The sequence below is a fragment of the Pelobates fuscus genome, chromosome 5, assembly GCF_036172605.1.
Source record: "Pelobates fuscus isolate aPelFus1 chromosome 5, aPelFus1.pri, whole genome shotgun sequence".
In the NCBI taxonomy this organism is placed as follows: Eukaryota; Metazoa; Chordata; class Amphibia; order Anura; family Pelobatidae; genus Pelobates; species Pelobates fuscus.
Genome location: NC_086321.1, coordinates 105417488 through 105435166, shown reverse-complemented (window position 1 = coordinate 105435166; position 17679 = coordinate 105417488). Strand labels below are relative to the sequence as shown.

General features: G+C 38.3%; 1 protein-coding gene across 1 annotated transcript in view; it reads right to left on the bottom strand.

Annotated features, from left to right (window-relative positions):
• HSD17B4 (hydroxysteroid 17-beta dehydrogenase 4) overlaps positions 1-17679 on the bottom strand; it is a 223499-nt gene that overhangs the window by 20922 nt on the left and 184898 nt on the right. The window contains exons 18-22 of the mRNA XM_063454119.1: positions 13361-13430; positions 11532-11638; positions 10050-10136; positions 9202-9291; positions 7244-7382 (exon numbers count right to left, since the gene is read on the bottom strand). Of these exons, the coding sequence (XP_063310189.1) occupies positions 7244-7382; positions 9202-9291; positions 10050-10136; positions 11532-11638; positions 13361-13430 (493 nt within the window). The remainder of the gene's footprint in view (positions 1-7243; positions 7383-9201; positions 9292-10049; positions 10137-11531; positions 11639-13360; positions 13431-17679) is intronic.

The window sequence follows — 17679 nt, the reverse complement described above, 5'->3', positions numbered from 1 at the left end:
AAAACAGACATTTTCAATGGATTATTGTTTTCTCTTAAGGATAGGTGCATTTTGGGCAGGTGAACAGTAGGTATAATGTTATCGAGTGAAAGATTTGAAGAGAGTAAGAAGTGTGGAGCATGGAGCCTTGAAAGCGACAACATCATAACAGGTGGAAGTCAGGAAAGCAAAACATTATCTGTACTTCATAACAATCCTAGAAAACAGTTAAACCCACTGCAATTTTTTATCTCTCTCCTTGTGAGTAGCCCTTTATCAAAGTCAATTTCTCAGTATGTGTTACTTGCAAGGTTCAAAAATTCTAAAGAGAAACATTGTCGACTTAATAACAAATTCATTTCATGTCACGTGAAATTCAGGCAGGTTAACAGCTAATGGCATATTATCTTACATATGGTTGTTTCCTGCTTGCAGGGTTAAATACTACAGGACCTTTTCGAGACCCTTGTAAATCACCCGCCCCTGACCTTTATCGCATATATTCTGCCAACATTCTGCTCCCTGCTTCAGACTTTGTAACCTTTGTTCCACATGATGGTGCCAGACATTTCTGAGGTTTTAAACAATGCTATATCAATAAGAACAAAAGAGTAAATTTAGAGAATTATTTTAATATAACCAGTGTGACTTACAGCACAGCACGGTCCCATTAAGACATTTGAAAAAATTCATATTAAGCCATTCGCCTGAATAAAATCCAATCCAGTCAATCATTGAGCTAATTGATTCTGAGTCTGTTCAGTCGTTCGGTCATTTTAAAAGGTTTCGATTTTTAAAATTACGTCACAAATTTTTGCTCAACATAACCCAACAGTGCATTGCTCTAAATGCTGCATGCAAGAGTTTACGTTTACCAATATCTGTAGGGCCATAGTAAAGCAGTGAGACTGTGTACAGTTTGTTCAAGAACAATAGTCATTTGAATATTTACAAGATGCCAAAATAACCAGAGTATTGCAGTATGCAGTAATATTACCATTTTTTTCCCATTGGACTATGAATATTTACCAAACATACACTATAAGATCAAATAAACTACAGTGAGCAAAAAGATAACGTGTAATGGTGAAAATGAAAGATAAAATGGAATCATACACTATTACTTTCTTCTGGAACACTGTGCTCAAGGACATTAGCTGTACATGCCAGAGCTGAAGTCATCAGCCGTGACAGCAATGAGCTAAAGGGCCTGGGTTGCTTCTAGTGCTGTCAGTTGCTTTGCCTAGAACATCTGCAAGAGGCTAGGGGGAAACTGACAAGCCATAGATTAAAAGACAAGGCAACATAGCTGAGCAACAAATTTAATAATGGAAGAGGCCTAGCAGGTAGGCCCAAAGGAGATAAATACTTCCAGAAAAAACCCCAAGAGAATTAATATTTTAGTTTTGTTTTTTCCTCTATTGTGAAACTAGGCTTGAAGAAAATCTAAGGAACAGGAGCTCAAACTGATAAACATTAACAGATTAAACACAGACAATATATTACATTTCTGAAAGGTATGGCATTCAAGATAAATGATCACATTTGTAATACTATGAAGAAAAAATAAAATTAAACAATTGATGTGACAGTACAGTGACGCATCTCCTAAAGAATGAAACACCAGGAGCTAAAGAAAGCAAAGATGGTGGCACTAGTGAAGGACAGCTTTGGGTGAGTATAATTTAAAGTGGCTTTTAGCCAGTATACTTTAAGAGCAAATGTGTAGATTATTATTAATAGCAAATATGACTCTTCATGTTATAAAGCATAGGTTACAAAGTGAAGAATAGCAGGCGTTAAGATATTTAATATTAGCTTTCTATTTTGATATGATTACATGTATTAAGTAATCATGATCAAAATCTTTCTTCTACTGAGGATTTTTCTCTTAAAGCAGAATTATTGCATCTCTGTTAGTGCTATTTAAAAATGTAATGCAGTTAAAGAAAAATTATTAAAATTACTATTTGTTTTACAATAAAAGAACAAACCAGGGGGGCGTGGCCTCGACTCAAAGGGAGCTAGACGCATGAAAGACTAGCTCCGTTGGACTGAATGCCTATCAGCCTGATTCCACAGCTTGACCGGCCAAAATACAGACATACCATCTGATAAGATATAGAGGGACACCATGGCGAGCAAATCCTAACGAAAACAGAGGCAGAAGACTGTACATCTGCAAATCTCGGCTTTATCACCTCAGAGCAGAAAGAGACAAGATGGCGCCGAGGCGGCACGCTCCCTGGCATCAGAATCAGAGGCAAGTGATGTAACCTCCGTGTCCCATCTCCCACAAGACCCTCAAACTGAAGGGGATATTAAACTCCTGCTGGCTGACCTAAAACAGACCATGCAAGGCAATTTTCAAAAACTGGCAGCAGACATCAAAAGCGATGTGCAGGCCATTGGAGATCGCATGGCCCACAGGAAAAAATGGAGGAGGTCATAGAGGCACAAAACACCCTGGGGGATGCCTACACTATTTTCCAGACTCAGATAGAGGAGCTGGAGACTAAAGTGGTGCACCTCAAGGATAGAGCCTGCAGGAATAACATCCACCTGTGTGGCATACCCAAGGAAATCAAGCAGCCTGAGCTGAGGGAATATGTTACTCAACATTTCAGCTCCTTACTACAGGGAGGTATCAGATCAAGTTCTGCAGCTGGAGAGAATCCACAAGTTGATGAAACCCCGGAACCTGCCTGCAGCTGTCCCAAGGGATGCCATTGTATGGGTACACTTCTACACCGTTAAAGGGACACTCCAGGCACCCAGACCACTTCTGCCCATTGGAGTGGTCTGGGTGCCAACTCCCACTTCCCTTAACCCTGCAAGTGTAATTATTGCAGTTTTCATAAACTGCAATATTTACCTTGAAGGGTTAAGTCCTCCTCTAGTGGCTGTCTACCAGAGGCGTCTTAACGAGAATCTGCTTACAGACCCCCAGATATTGGAGGACATCCGTAAAAATCTTTCCTCTTACTTTGAAATCAATTCTCATCCGGACAAGTCGATAGAAGCCTTATGGCTGCCCCATAAGGCATTAATAAGGGGAGTATTTATTAAACATGCTAGTAGAAATAAAGCCACACGTCTAAACATCACTAACAGCCTCACAGAATTGAATACACTCAATAAACAAGCTTGAGGTGGCCAAAACAAATTTTTACCTAAGGTGACTTAAAGTGAAATTTTTAGAACAAGGCAACAGAGCAGGCAAATTACTCGCATCTAGACTTAAAAAAAAGATGCCTAGCCACTAAAATAGCTTATATCCATAACCCAGGGGGACAGAAAATCGTAAATCCCGATATGATAGTACAAGAATTTGCTCAATTTTACCACTCACACAACAGGACATTACACTTGCGAATCTCATGCCAATCTTGGAAACCTTTGGCTCCATCTCTTATTATAAACTCAACACTGCTAAGACACACGCTTTGCCGATTAACACCCCTCAACAAAGAATAGAGACATTGAGAAAGGATTTTAACTTCGACTGGAGGACGGAGTCGGTAACTTAGTTGGGAATGCGAGTTGCCAAATCGGTACAATCCTTATACAAGCTGAATCATGTGCCCCTTCTAGAGACAATTTGCAGGGATCTGAACTCATGGAAAGGCACAATGCGCTCGTGGGCAGGGCAAACTAAAACTACGAAAATGATGGTCTTGCCAAAACTACTCTATGTATTCCGAATGTTACCTATATACATACATCCAGCCTTTTGTTAAAAGGCCAAATCCATAATCAATAACTTTATATGGAAAAACAAGAAAGCTAGAATAGCAAAACATACCATATATAGATCTTTCAAGATGGGAGGAATGGAAGTGCCCCAGGTGGCAACCTACAGACTAGCAGCCATGCTGTCCAATGCGGTAAATCTTCATGCAGATTATTATTATGATATTTATATAGCGGCGTCAAATTCCGCAGCGCTTTTCAATGGGTGGACGAACAGACATGTAGTTGTAACCAGACAAGTTGGACACACAGGAACAGAGGGGTTGAGGGCCCTGCTCAATGAGCTTACATGCTAGAGGGAGTGGGGTAAAATGACACAAAAAGGTAAGGATAGTATTAGACTGGTGACAGTTGCAGAAGAGGAATCAGTTAGAAGCTATTAACAGTTTAATTGATACGCTTTTATGAAGAAGTGGGTTTTTAACGATTTTTTGAAGGAGTGGAGACTGGGTGAGCATCTAACGGAGGAGGGAAGATTAAGGGCAATTGCTGTATTGCTGTGGGTGGACATGGAACGCACACAATGGCCTAACAATTCCCTCCTAGCATATATGTGGTCCCCCCCTCTGAACGGGGTAGGGCACACACCCTTTTTCACAGCACAAAAATAACCATGTTGGCATAGGAGAATATACGAGCCCTCCAACATAATCCTCACATGTTTCAATGCGAGCCCTGTCCATAGTTCTACCATGGAACCATCTAACTTCATGGGAAGAAGCATGTATTACCAGGATTTCCCAGCTCCGGGCAATAAGGTCACTCCCTTGAAAGACCCACAACGGGTGCACAGCCTATCCCCTAGATATATCTTTCCTTACCTCCAAATTCAGAGTGTGTAACTAGATTACATCGACAGAGGTACCGAGGGAATAGGCAGTGAACAAAGACAGAAATGCGATCTTCTCTCTACTTGTTGGAAGTCCCCCCTCAGACCCAAGTTACTCTCACTGTGTTACAAGTTGCTTTCAAACCACCCAGACTCCCCATGCCTATCGTTCATGTCCCAGTGGGAAGAAGCTGAATTCTCACAAATGGCTCTCTTTGATTAATGCATTGATTGGACAAACCATGTGCTACTCCCACGTAGAGCTACGCCCATCAATGGTACCTGACTCCTGATAGGCTCAATAAAATCTACCCAAACGCTTCTGATCAATCCTGGAGATGTCATGCGCAGAGGGGCACGATGCTCCACATATGATGGGGATGTGTACTTATTCAACCGTTGTGAATAAGTGTCAAAAAACTACTCAACAACATTGGCATCAACCTTCTGGCGGAGTTTGAGTCCTGTCTATGGTTGGATTTTCCCACCAACTGGACGCTGCCTGAGAAGGCACTGGTCACACAGGTGATACTGGCAGCTAGAGCCCTAATCGCACTTTACTGGAAATCAGTTACATGCCCCACTGAAGGGAATATTATGGACTAAGATTCGGTTAAATTACGTTTATGATATATCCTCGGTGGTGTGTCCCCTAGCCAAAAATTTAAGGTCTCTCAAACTTGGGAACTGTGGTGCCAACACCACAAATTTAAACTTCCATAACTCAATGGAACATGACTGTGAAAACCAGAACTAGCTGCAAATCCTTAGAACATAAAATATTAAAAAAATCTCTCAGCCTACCTCTGTACTATCCTCCTAACGTTTAGCGGGACTGATCAGCTCTTAATATCTTATATAGCCTGAAATGACTCTCCCCTCTCTGCACCCACCACTGCTCATGACATGCAATTGACAGAGCCTTGGTGCGGGCAAGCCAATCCACAGTTCCCCCCTCAGGAGATTTCCTTCCTATTTTACTTTTTCTTTGTTCGAGGACAAATAAGGGATATGGTGAACTTGGAATAGACCGCAGAGATTTCTACTCAAGTAGACGGGTATAACGATGTACACTACCTATCAGAGTAGGACCCAATCTGACTCTGCACTGTAAACGAAAATCTCTGTACAGTCAGGACGCGATTTGTCATCAAACTGCATGGGGGCGAGACACAGGTGGTGACAATAATCTGACTATTAGCAGATGAGTCGTAGAGCATATAACCTCCAGACAGACCTAGGGATTGAAAGACACCACGGTATCAGTTAAAGTCTCCTCTGCCAAATTTTGCAATACACACCGAATAGGATGTATAAAGTATATGAAATGAATGTTTATCTCGATGTACTGTGTCCCCTGTGATGTAACCTTGAACACCCTTCTTGTTTTCTGTATCCTATTATTTCTTTTGCTATTGAAAAATCAATAAACTCAATTAAAAAAAAACAAAAAAAAACATACCTTTGTGTAACAATCTCCGTAGTGACAGTAACATTTTTAGTGAATTGTGGATCTTTGTGACTCCACCTATTCAAATACCATTAGAGAGCACCATAACCACAATAGCTCACTGCAGTGGGTATGGTGCCAGGAGTTGCCAAGAAATGTTCCACTATTAAGAATTACATTGTTTTTGAATATTTTGACACTTACATGGGTTTTTGGTCCAGCTACTCTTCATAGATCTTAGATACATAGTAGTTTCTACTTTCACATTAGCAATATCCATTCTGCTGACGCTATGCTGACACTCTTCAGCCAATGAATTCTTTCTAATTTAGAACAAATTGATATTTCTACAACAGAGGCAAACTTTTTTTTAGTGGTATCTGTGAGGAGGGGCTAGGCTGGTGTCAGGGGAACCCTGGTAAGGTTACATAGTTACATAGCTGAAAAGAGACTTGCGTCCATCTTACATAGCTGAAAAGAGACTTGCGTCCATCAAGTTTAGCCTTCCTTGCTGTTGATCCAAAAGAAGGCAAAAAACCTCCGTCTGAAGCGCTTCCAATTTTGCAACAAACTAGGAAAAAATTCCTTCTTGACCCCAAAATAGCAGTCAGATGTCTCCTTGGATCAAGCAGCTATTACCCCAGGTTCAAACTGTTCAAAATTTGTTTCACTGCAAGACAGTGGGACACCTCCAGGTGCTTTGAGTGCCACTTTAAAATGTTGTGGTAATGCAGTATTTATCTCTCCAATTCTTTTGTGGGGTATTTTTTTATCCATAAAGTTACGTTTGTTCAGCTACCGTTCTCAGACCATCACCAGCAACTGGACCGAGGCTCCCTTAATGAAGCCACTGGACGAGGACAGATTGTGAGCTTGTTTGAGCAAGACCATCTTCACCTATTGTCTCTGTCAAGACTACATTGTATGCCAACACTTGTTTTTGTATCTCCACTGTATTATTGTAAAGTGCTGGAGAATATGTTGGCGACATGTCAATGCTAAAATTAATAAGACAGGGGGACGAGTGGACAGGTGCAGTCTTAACTTTAAACTTTACCAATGGTGTACCTACTTAAGTTAAGATAGCACCCAGTATCTCCTTGCACCATAACAAATGAATAGAAATTCCAGTTCAGGACTGCTAAGAAAACCACTGCTTTAGATGTATTAGAGCTTAGCTCCATTTAAGCGGAAATCTACAATGCAAAGAGTATTTAAAGACCAAAACTTACTCCATTGGGCAACGGTGTTCCCATCGTTGGTGATATCCCACTGAAAGATTGCATTCACTTTTTTCACTAACTGATCGCCTACATCCTTGACACGTCGGCTTATCTCTTGAAATACAAGTTCACTCTGAAGTCCAACACCCTATAAAAAAAATAAGCAATATTCAATGTCTAGCATCTGGGTTTGTACAGTCAGCAAAACTTAAAGAAGCATTTTAAGTACCATAAATACTAGTGTACTGTAGTGGTTGTGGTGTCAGGAGTGCCTTGCCACCTCTACCTATGTAAGTTGAGAAACCATTTACCGATAGATCAATAACTTACCTGGGGTCTGCCAGATGATGTTCACCTCCTCTAATGAAAGCTCTATCCAGTTAGTTATACTGAGCTAAGCCCTCCCGTGCATTGGCTGAAAGCATAAGCAGATTGCTTTCAGCCAATGAGCCAAACCCTGCACTACAGGGCTAGCTCTGAGCACAAAGCGTCTCTTTCTTAATGCAGGAGGTGACCGGCACCCGGGGGACCTAAGAGAAGTTGTCACACCATAAGCAAACTGGTTGACCACTTACAATGGTGGGAAATCAGGGCACTCCTGGAACCAAAACCTCTATAATGCACTGTAATGGTTATGGTGTTTAGAGTGTTCCTGTAAGGAAAAGCATTTCTAAATATGAAGCAGAGCAAACTTAGTAATTTACTGGTTAGAATAGCAAGTATAGTTCTTCAAGAATATAGAAGCAACGAAAGTAATTATATCCAAGTTTACAAATAGGCATAGCAGCAGGTAAAGTAGAAAAATGGTCAGTGTTGTGGCAAGTGACATTGAATGTGGATAAGTGCAAGATAATGCATCTTGGACGTAAAAACCCAAGGGCAGAGTACAGAATATTTGATAGAGTCCTAACCTCAACATCTTAGGAAAGGGATTTAGGGGTGATTATTTCTGATGACTTAAATGTAGGCAGACAATGTAATAGAGGAGCAGGAAATGCTAGCAGAATGATTGGTTGTATAGGAAGAGGTATTAGCAGTAGAAAAAGAGAACTGCTCATGCCATTGTACAGAACACTGGTGAGACTTTACTTGGAGTATTGGAGACCGTATCTCCAGAAGGATATTGATATTTTAGAGAGAGTTCAGAGAAGGGCTACTAAACTGGTTCATGGATTGCAGGATAAAACTTACAAGGAAAGGTTAAAGGAACTTAACATGTATAGCTTGGAGGAAAGACGACACAGGGGGGATATGATAGAAACATATAAATACATAAAGAGAATCAACACAATAAAGGAGGAGACTGTATTTAAAACAAGAAAAACTACCACAACAAGAGGACATAGTCATAAATTAGAGGGACAGAGGTTTAAAAATAATATCAGGAAGTATTACTTTACAGAAAGAGTAGTGGATGCATGGAATAGCCTTCCAGCTGAAGTGGTAGAGGTTAACACAGTGAGGGAGTTTAAGCATGTGTGGGATAGGCATAAGGCTATCCTAACTATAAGATAAGGTCAGGGACTAATGGAAGTATTTAGAAAATTGGGCAGACTAGATGGGCCGAATGGTTCTTATCTGCCGTCACATTCTATGTTTCTATGTAATCATCCCCCAAAAAATGCACTGACTTGAGGAGGAACCGCTAGATAAATAGTTGTGTGTTGTTTTTTTAACTGAATTGCATTCTAAATTATTGCATGCTGTTTACTGGGTATTTATTTACAATACACAGCTATTATCGTAAAGCAGCAAAATTCGACAAATGCAAAGAAAAAAAAAAGTTACACTTTTTGTCACCTATGAGCAAACTGATAATTACGGTTTTTCAAATAGGATAATGCAGCTTACCTGATAATTTACTTTGATGGTCATTTAAAATCTGTCAATTTTTTAAAATAATTTTATCAAAGAAGCATTACCTTAATGATATGAAGATAGCAATTATAATTTCAGCCGTGACTCACCTGAACTGCCTTTTTGGACTCCGGGGAACTAAGTGATGATGTAAGGTCTACATAAGCACCAGCAATGGAAATTTCCCCAGTCTCTTTGACCTGAGCACAAATGAAGGCAAAAAGACTAATCACGTTTTAGGCCGGCATTGCTAAACAATACATAAGCAAGAAAAAGATCATTTAAAGTCACTTTATGTTAGCAGAAGCCATCCTCTGTGACATTTCCTGACATGTCTTATCCTATAAACACAAAGATCAATAAAATGTATCCCTTGGAAGAAAAGTTTGACATTACTCAATGGAAGAAAGGTCAGATGTCTTTAAGACATCTTTAATGATTTGTTCTGTAAATGCAGATATAGATTTAACACAAAACATCTTTTCTATGGAGCTTTTTATCTGGGCTTTGCATCAGTGTAAGTTCGGGCATTTCAAGTGAACCAGACAATCAAAATGCAATCAAAATAGTAAACATAATAAAAGGGAACCATTTTACACATTTTAATTTGGGTACTGATATTTGTTACTTATCTAAAACATATGAAACTCACAAAAACAGATAAAATAAGAGCAAAGTGTTTTCTGCAATTTAATAGTGTGAAAAGGGTAAATGTGGCTCGTAAGTGTTAGGATTTTGAATTTGAATGCCTTGCATCTAATTGTTTCCTTTGAGCTTAAAAGCAGAGATCTAATGAGAAAAAAAAAATGCTTCAACACCACAATAGTGTTATATATACTGCATGGAAAGATATATATATATATATATATATTTTTCCCAATTCTGCAATTTTGGCCTAATGACTGGAATTCATCACAACTCACTCTGACGAATGAAGCATTTTGATTTAAGTTCTGACCTTGGTTTGAAGATGTATTCTGTTGCCTTCTTTCCACATTTCAGTTTGCAATGTTTGCCCTGGTAGGACAGGTTTTGCAAAACGTACCTTAGAGAAAAATAAATATGGTTTTAGATTTTGCTACACTACAATTATACACCTGCATCATATGCAGCTTTAGACACCAGACATGCTCAGAACTAACTGGTTAGTCACATGTATACATCAGACTTCTACCTTTTTCTGTGACAAATCCAGAGTTCTAGAGATTCATAAACCCTCTTTTTATCTCAGTATACACGGTTCAATGCTATGTGTTCTATGCATAAACCTATATGTTATCATAAGGACACGAAAATGCTGTTGCATGAAAATAGTGATATGCCACTACATTATTATTACAACACTATTGCAGCACAGAGTATAGCGCGATCCGATGTACCCCACTAATGTGGATTTTGCAGACCATTAACCCTTAGCAGTCTTATGTCAGAATATATCCGACAAATATTTTACCTCTTGCGTTCCAATGTCGGATTTTCCCTGGAAAGTACCGCCGGCACAAAGGATCGGCAGGACTTTTCAGGGAAAATCAGGCATAGGACTGCAAGAGGTAAAATATTGTATTGAATATATTCTGACATAGGACCGCAAAGGATTAAGGTTAGGGAGGTTAAGTGCATGTAGAGAAGAAAGCAAACTACCAATCAGAGCACCAGAATCACATTTAAAAGTCCCAATGACAGACAGACATATAACTTGGACCATTCTTTAATTTATTTGCATCCCTGCAATGCAACACGCAGCAGTAGTAATAATAATTCTTCGCCTAGCAATGCTTAAAATGATTCTTCTCTACAGCTTTAGAATTTTTTTAGACATGAAAAATTCATACTTAAAAAGTTACACGTTAAATACCGTAATTAGCTGTCTGAAACGTAGAAGGGACTACATACGAGATACAAGACAAACTCTCTCATCTGCAGTTTTTACCAAGATTGATGAGCATGCGTTAGGCGCTTGGGCAGTGCTCTATCTATAGTTCTTTCAACATTTTAAGACAGCTTTTACTTCATCACTCAAAATAAAGAGCTGTTTATTTATATGGGAGATGGAACACTAGACAATGAAAGTCCAGAATCCTTTCCCTACTATTTGTACGATTTGGGATTCTTGGATGCTTACATTTCACAGTGTATCTTCAAACCTGATTTGTCCACCTTTCTCCCCCCAACCTTCTTTCTTAAACCCCTTTTTTCATCAAACATTCTTTTACTATAACTTCATCCTTACTTTTGTTCCCAGCATCCACTGGAGTTGATCTTAAAGTCTTGCAGGATCTGCTAGAGGAATATGTTTTTACAGACATACAACAGTTGATATAACTCTTGGCAAGCAAAGCAGCAGGAAAATCAATCTTTCCTTAACATATTTTTATATGCATAACCCAATGCTAAACCCAACGCTAAACTAAATAATAAACTGCTTAATAAATAATGGTACCTTTATTGCCTTGAACTTGGTTACATCATTATTTGCAAAGTGCTTCAGAGCATGCCGAGCGGAAAATCCAAAACTGCACAGTCCATGCAAAATGGGTCTATCGAAGCCTGCAAACAGTAACCATTCAAAGAAATATCTTTATCCTCATATATTAGCTTTAATATCTTAACATGATTCCCGAATCATACATAATATTGATTTATATTTTATGGTCTATTAATCTGGCTTATAGACTATCCTACAAAACATTTAAAAATATTGCAATGAAACCAAAAGGCAAAGTTGGATTCACACAATATGCTACCATTTTACAAGCTCTCATAAATTTGTATGAGTTTTTGATGCATCATAATAAAACACAAAAACTAAATATGACTGTGATGAAATATATAAGCTTCTCAAGGGCAGACAGGAAAAAAAATGTTAAACATCAAAAGAATATTTTAAAATAAATAAATACACTTTTTGGTTTAAGAGGTTCAATAATGTTCACAACAGTCAGTAACACTCTCTCAAACTTAAGGTTGCCACCGGTTCTGTGTGACCAGGACAGTCTTGAAACAGAGATATAAGTCCCGAGTACCAGCAAACTTTGTCCAGGTTTGTTTGTGACCTGGTCCACATCAGGGACACACTTGAGCATTTACCATGCTGGAGGAATATGGCCGTCTAGGAAGCAGTGCTTGCCTATGTTGTGTGTTAAATTTAAGTTCTGTCATTCTGCAGTCGCATGCTGGAACTTCAGAGATGAGGACAACTGTAGCATACAGAATGTAGTAGCCATCTACAGGTGCTGGGTAGAAGGGGAGTGCATAACTTATGAAAGCGTATATCATGTTTGTCAGAGTGCACCTGTGTACAAAAGCATGTATATCTCTGTGTGTGGAGTTAATGCACCAGGTCTGGTGTAAATATGCAGAGTTGAGTTAGAGTGAGTGCGGGGATGAGGGGTTGTAGTATAGATTTATGAATATGCTCTCAAATCTAGAAGTACAGATGTGTGAGTCGGAGCGGCTGAGAGTATGAATCTATGTATGCGCATCTGGAAATATTGATCTGCAACCTGAATGAGAAAATACAAGCTAGTCACTGGCCCCAAGAAGGTGGCAATATTAAATGACTGAAGCATGGATGCCAAAAGTTAGAATAGTATTTATAAAAAAGTAGTGTAAAGCTAGCTTGTATGTTTGCGGACCTGCAGCTTCTTTTCTCACCTCCACTTATGGCTAATCATGCTTGCACTATGTACCCCATCAAATCAGAGGTGGCTGCTGGCAGTCAGTCAGTAATGTTTTAGTAAAAGCTTCAAGTTAATTATGATTTAGGAGCCCTAATTAGCATCCTCCCTATGAAACCAATGTAAAAAAAAACACTTACATCAGACAGCAAGGACTGACTGTCAGTGACCACTGAGTTTACGGCTATACATGTACTCCTATATGCAGTGAGCGTCTTCTTTTGTTGCATTTTTATTTACATCCAATAGAATATATTATCTAATGTTGGTCTGCTGATTTCATCAAAGTGAACTTTTCATAGCAGTACTTTAACCAGCAGTTCTCTCTTCAGCTAATGCTGGCTGGTTGGGGTCTGAGCTGCTACAGACAAATTAGTAGGCCGCCATGACTATAACAAAGTATGCATCTGTCATAGACAAATCTCAGCATCTGAATTTAATGCTTGATTCTTTCAAAGACTTCAGGAATATTTCTAAATAATGGGTCAGAACACAAACATGGTTGTCAAAAAAATAACTGTACTGGTTATTAAAGTTCATCATGTGTAATCGGTATATTCATTCTTATTCAGCAAGGCCTCAATGATCTAACCTCCAAGGGCAGCAAAGTTGGGGTCAATATGCAATGGATTCCAGTCTCCACTAAGGCGATACAGGGCAGCCTGCAAGAGGAACATAAATCTTCATTAGTTGGGTTAAATAAGGTGAAGGTAGAAATTTGAACTGCCCCCAAAAAATATTTAGATGGTACGAAAAATAAATAAACAAATGAACAGATTCAAGCAATCAAGCCAAGCATTTCAGCTATTTTACAGATCTTGGGTCTAGAGTGATTGTGATAACTAAGCTACTCACCACAAGGGCATGTAAAGAGTTAACTTTTTTTAAATTCCCCTCAATCTTTGTTCTCTTGTAAGCTCATTAGTTTTACATACAAGCTCTCAGTTTCAAGAGGTTGGGGTAGCAATTACGATGTATCTAAGGGGCATTCAATACAAATCAATAAAGTATATTATTAATGAAAGTATAATTAAATAAAAGTGTGCTCGTTACTCTATTTGTTTGCCTTTAAAATGTTAATCTGATTGTCTTCAGATTGTTTCTCAAACATTAATGCATTTTACAAGTAATCTTGCAACAGTACTTATTATGATAAGAGGCTCTGGTCAGCTTTGTTATACATCATATAACATTTTTAAATTTTATAATATACATTTTATGAACATGTCCATATGTGCTAATAAAAAGCTAAAACTGCTTAAAGGAACCCGATAGTGTCAGGAATACAAACATGTATTATAGGTCCCCGGCTCCCCTGTCCATGGACATTAATTGTTTAAAACTTATAATTTCTCCCATGCTGCACCAGTCTGGCCACAGATGGTTCCTCTTCTATGGCTGAAATCAGCAATATTGATGATCTCAGCCAGTCCAATGCTTTCCCATAAGAAAGTATTGGGAAGCTATTATGCATCCACTGCAAAATATTGCGCTGCATCAATCAGCATCTCCTCATAGAGATGCATTAAATCAATGCATCTCTACAAGGAACGTTCAGCCCTCCATGGAGAACGTGTAGACCCTAAATGCCACTGCTGCAAAGTGTGCAGCACAGAGATAGGAAGCACCTCTAGTTTTACTTTCCTATTTTGGCCAACATCTTTTTCTTTTTACTTGGTCAACTCCCCATTCACTGCTTAGAGAATAAGCCCCTGATTATTGGCCAGAAATGAGATGTGTGCACACATTACTGTTAACACAATTAGTTTAAATTGAACTGACGTTCAGTATAATACCTGAAAGAATTAAATCTATTTTTAGCTCAGCTAGCATGCGCTAATTTGCAGGACAATATAGAAAGATATAATAAAACATTTATTATTCATTCATTAATGGGTCTGTGGTGATTAGATATAACGGATCATATTAATGCTCTCAATGTCAGACAATATGCTATGGCTCTAGTAAGCTGGTGTCAGGCAACGCTTTCTTACTTTAGAGAGGCAGGGAATTGTCAATCTAGAATTTGATGTGGATTATTCTACTTTCGCATAGTATTCAAGAAATCAGATTAAGCCAAGACATATTAACACAGAATTATAAATTAATAAGAAGTTAAGCCAGTAGCATCACTACATCTTCTCTCTGTCCATCCACCTACATATACATATACATATACATATATCAACACATACACACACAATCTCTCTAACAAAAACTAGTAGAGGTAGGCATCTGGGGTATTCCTTTTCGTGAAAAAAACAGGTTCTGCTTCTATTTTCCTACAGAGACCTTCATCTAATATTGTTGGGTAAGCTTTACAAATGATTTAAAAATAAACTTTTATAATTATGTTTTCAACATATTAAAGTATAAAAAAGAGAATATATATATTGCACAATGCCAGGGTAAGTAGCTATGGAAGCTTACTTGAAAGGTCACATAACCTGTTTATGAATTAACTTTTAGAAACTGAACTCTAACTGTCAGATAATGTATGTATACTGCTTTAAGGAGCTGGAGCTGTGAATCACTATAAGAGAAGAATTGCTTAACTTTTAAAGTGTTGGAATTAGTTGTTGCATCCAAGTGTTCTCACCATAGTGGTCTCAATTTACTATTTTTGGATAAATGTTTAAAATCAATTATTCATGTTATTATAATTATTTAAAACATATAATATTAAAATAAAAACATATCAATAAAAAAGCAATATATTAAAATATCTTTCAAAATATTAAAGTATTAAAATGTATCCAAACATTAAACCATTTGAAAAGCTAATAAAAAAATATTAAATCAAGGCCAGTACATTCACATAACTTGTGTTAATTGGACAAAGTAAAATATTATGAATGTATTCTTTATAGAGATCTGTGAGTGCGCTACCCATTTTTTGTTTGTTATTTACACACCCCCCCACCACAAAATCACAAAAAGCTAGAAACAAAAACAAATATAAATTGTGCTGTTCCAACTCTGTGGACCCTGCACAATCTGAGAAACTCCTTCAGTAGAAATATTTACATAAACCTATCTTTTTCATTAAGAAGAATTGATAAGTTATAAAAAAGTACAGTGGCAAGGTACCAATGAGGAATCCAGATCACAGCTAAATGAACTCATGGATCTACTACCAAATTGTTATTTTGGAAGGCAATAAGAGAAAAAAAAAAAAAAAAAAAAATTGCTGCAACAAATGGCAGTAAAAGTTGAAACGGCATAATTGATGCGTAAATAAATGGCTACATGCGGTTTCTTTGTGGTTAGAACAAGGGAGTAAAAAAATAAAAAAATAAATGTCAAATGCTAGAGTGTATTCTTTCGATGAAACACTACTTTAAAAAATCTTGGTGTAAAATTCATATAAAACAGCATCATACAGTTATAAAAAAAAAAAATCTCTAGATTAAAAAATATAATGAAAGGTAAAGGAACATCGAAGAACACCTGTGCCAAAATCTCACTTCAATATACCGGTAACTCTCAAGCTAAGCTTTTTCAATACATTTCACCATGGTAAAGAGACACTTTATTTTAACAAATCATCTTGTATTGCACAATAGGTACTGGTGTACACACAGTATACACTGATCAGCGACAACATTAAAACCACCTGCCCAATATCACATAGGTCTCCCCTCATGTTGCCAAAACAGCCCTGATACGTCGAGGCATGGACCCCACAAGACCTCTGAATATGTCCTGTGATATCTGGCACCAAGACATTAGCAGAAGATCCTGTAAGTCAAGTTGCAAGGTGGGGCCTTCGTGGATAGTATTTGTTGTTTCAGCACACCCCACAGTTGCTTAATCAGATTGAGATCTAATAAATTCTCAGGCCACAGAAACACATTGAACTCTTTGTCATGTTTCTCAAACTATCCATGAACAATGTTTGCAGTGAGGCAGGGTGCATTATCCTGCTGAATGTGGCCACTGCCATTAATAAACTCCATTGTCATGAAGGTCTGCAACAATCTCTAGGTAGGTGGTACATGTCAACGTAATGTTCACATGCATGGTAGGACCCAAGGTTTCTGAGCATAACACTGCCTCCCTGGCCTGTCTTCTTCACATAGTGCATCCTGCTGCCATCTATTCCCCAGGCAAACAATGCACACACAGACCAGACAGCCTGCTTCCATTGCTCCATGGTCCATTGCTGATGCTTGTGTCCCAATTGAAGGCATTTTTCGGCATTAGACAGGGGACATCATGGGCAAACTGCGATGCATTGAGTGTTCTGCCACCTTTCTATCATGGCCAGCATTGCATTTTTCAGCAGTTGTCAGCAAAGTGATCAGACCAGATGGGCTAGCCTTCACTCCCCACATGCATCTATAAGCCTTGGGTGCCCATGACGCTAGCTCCTCATTGTCCTTTGAAGCACCACTCGTGGCAGATCCTAACCACTGTTTACCAGGAACACCCAAAAAAAATGTCGATTTGTAGATGCTCTGACCCAGTCATCTGTCCATCATTGTTTGGGCCTTGTCAAAGTCACTCAGATCTTTTCTCTTGTCCAATTTTTCCTGGTTCCCACACATAAAATTTAAGAACTGACTGTTCAATTGCTGCCTAATAAATCTCACACCTTGTAATTATATAATCAGTGTTATTAACTTCAACTGTCAGTGGTTTTAATGTTGTGGCTGATCAGTGTAAGTACCTTATGAGGTACATATATCACAGGTTGACCATCTTTACTGTAGAAAATTTGTTTTAATTTAACTTTACAACACATTCACATTCAGAAAAAAAACGTTTATTTATAAACAGATTTCTAAATAAATTTACTATAAATTGCACTACTGAACAGGACTTGCTTTCAGGTGAATTTTAGCCAAACTGAACCCCGCAGGACGGTTGAAATCCAGCAAATCCCAACTCCGTTTTTGTTTAAAGAAA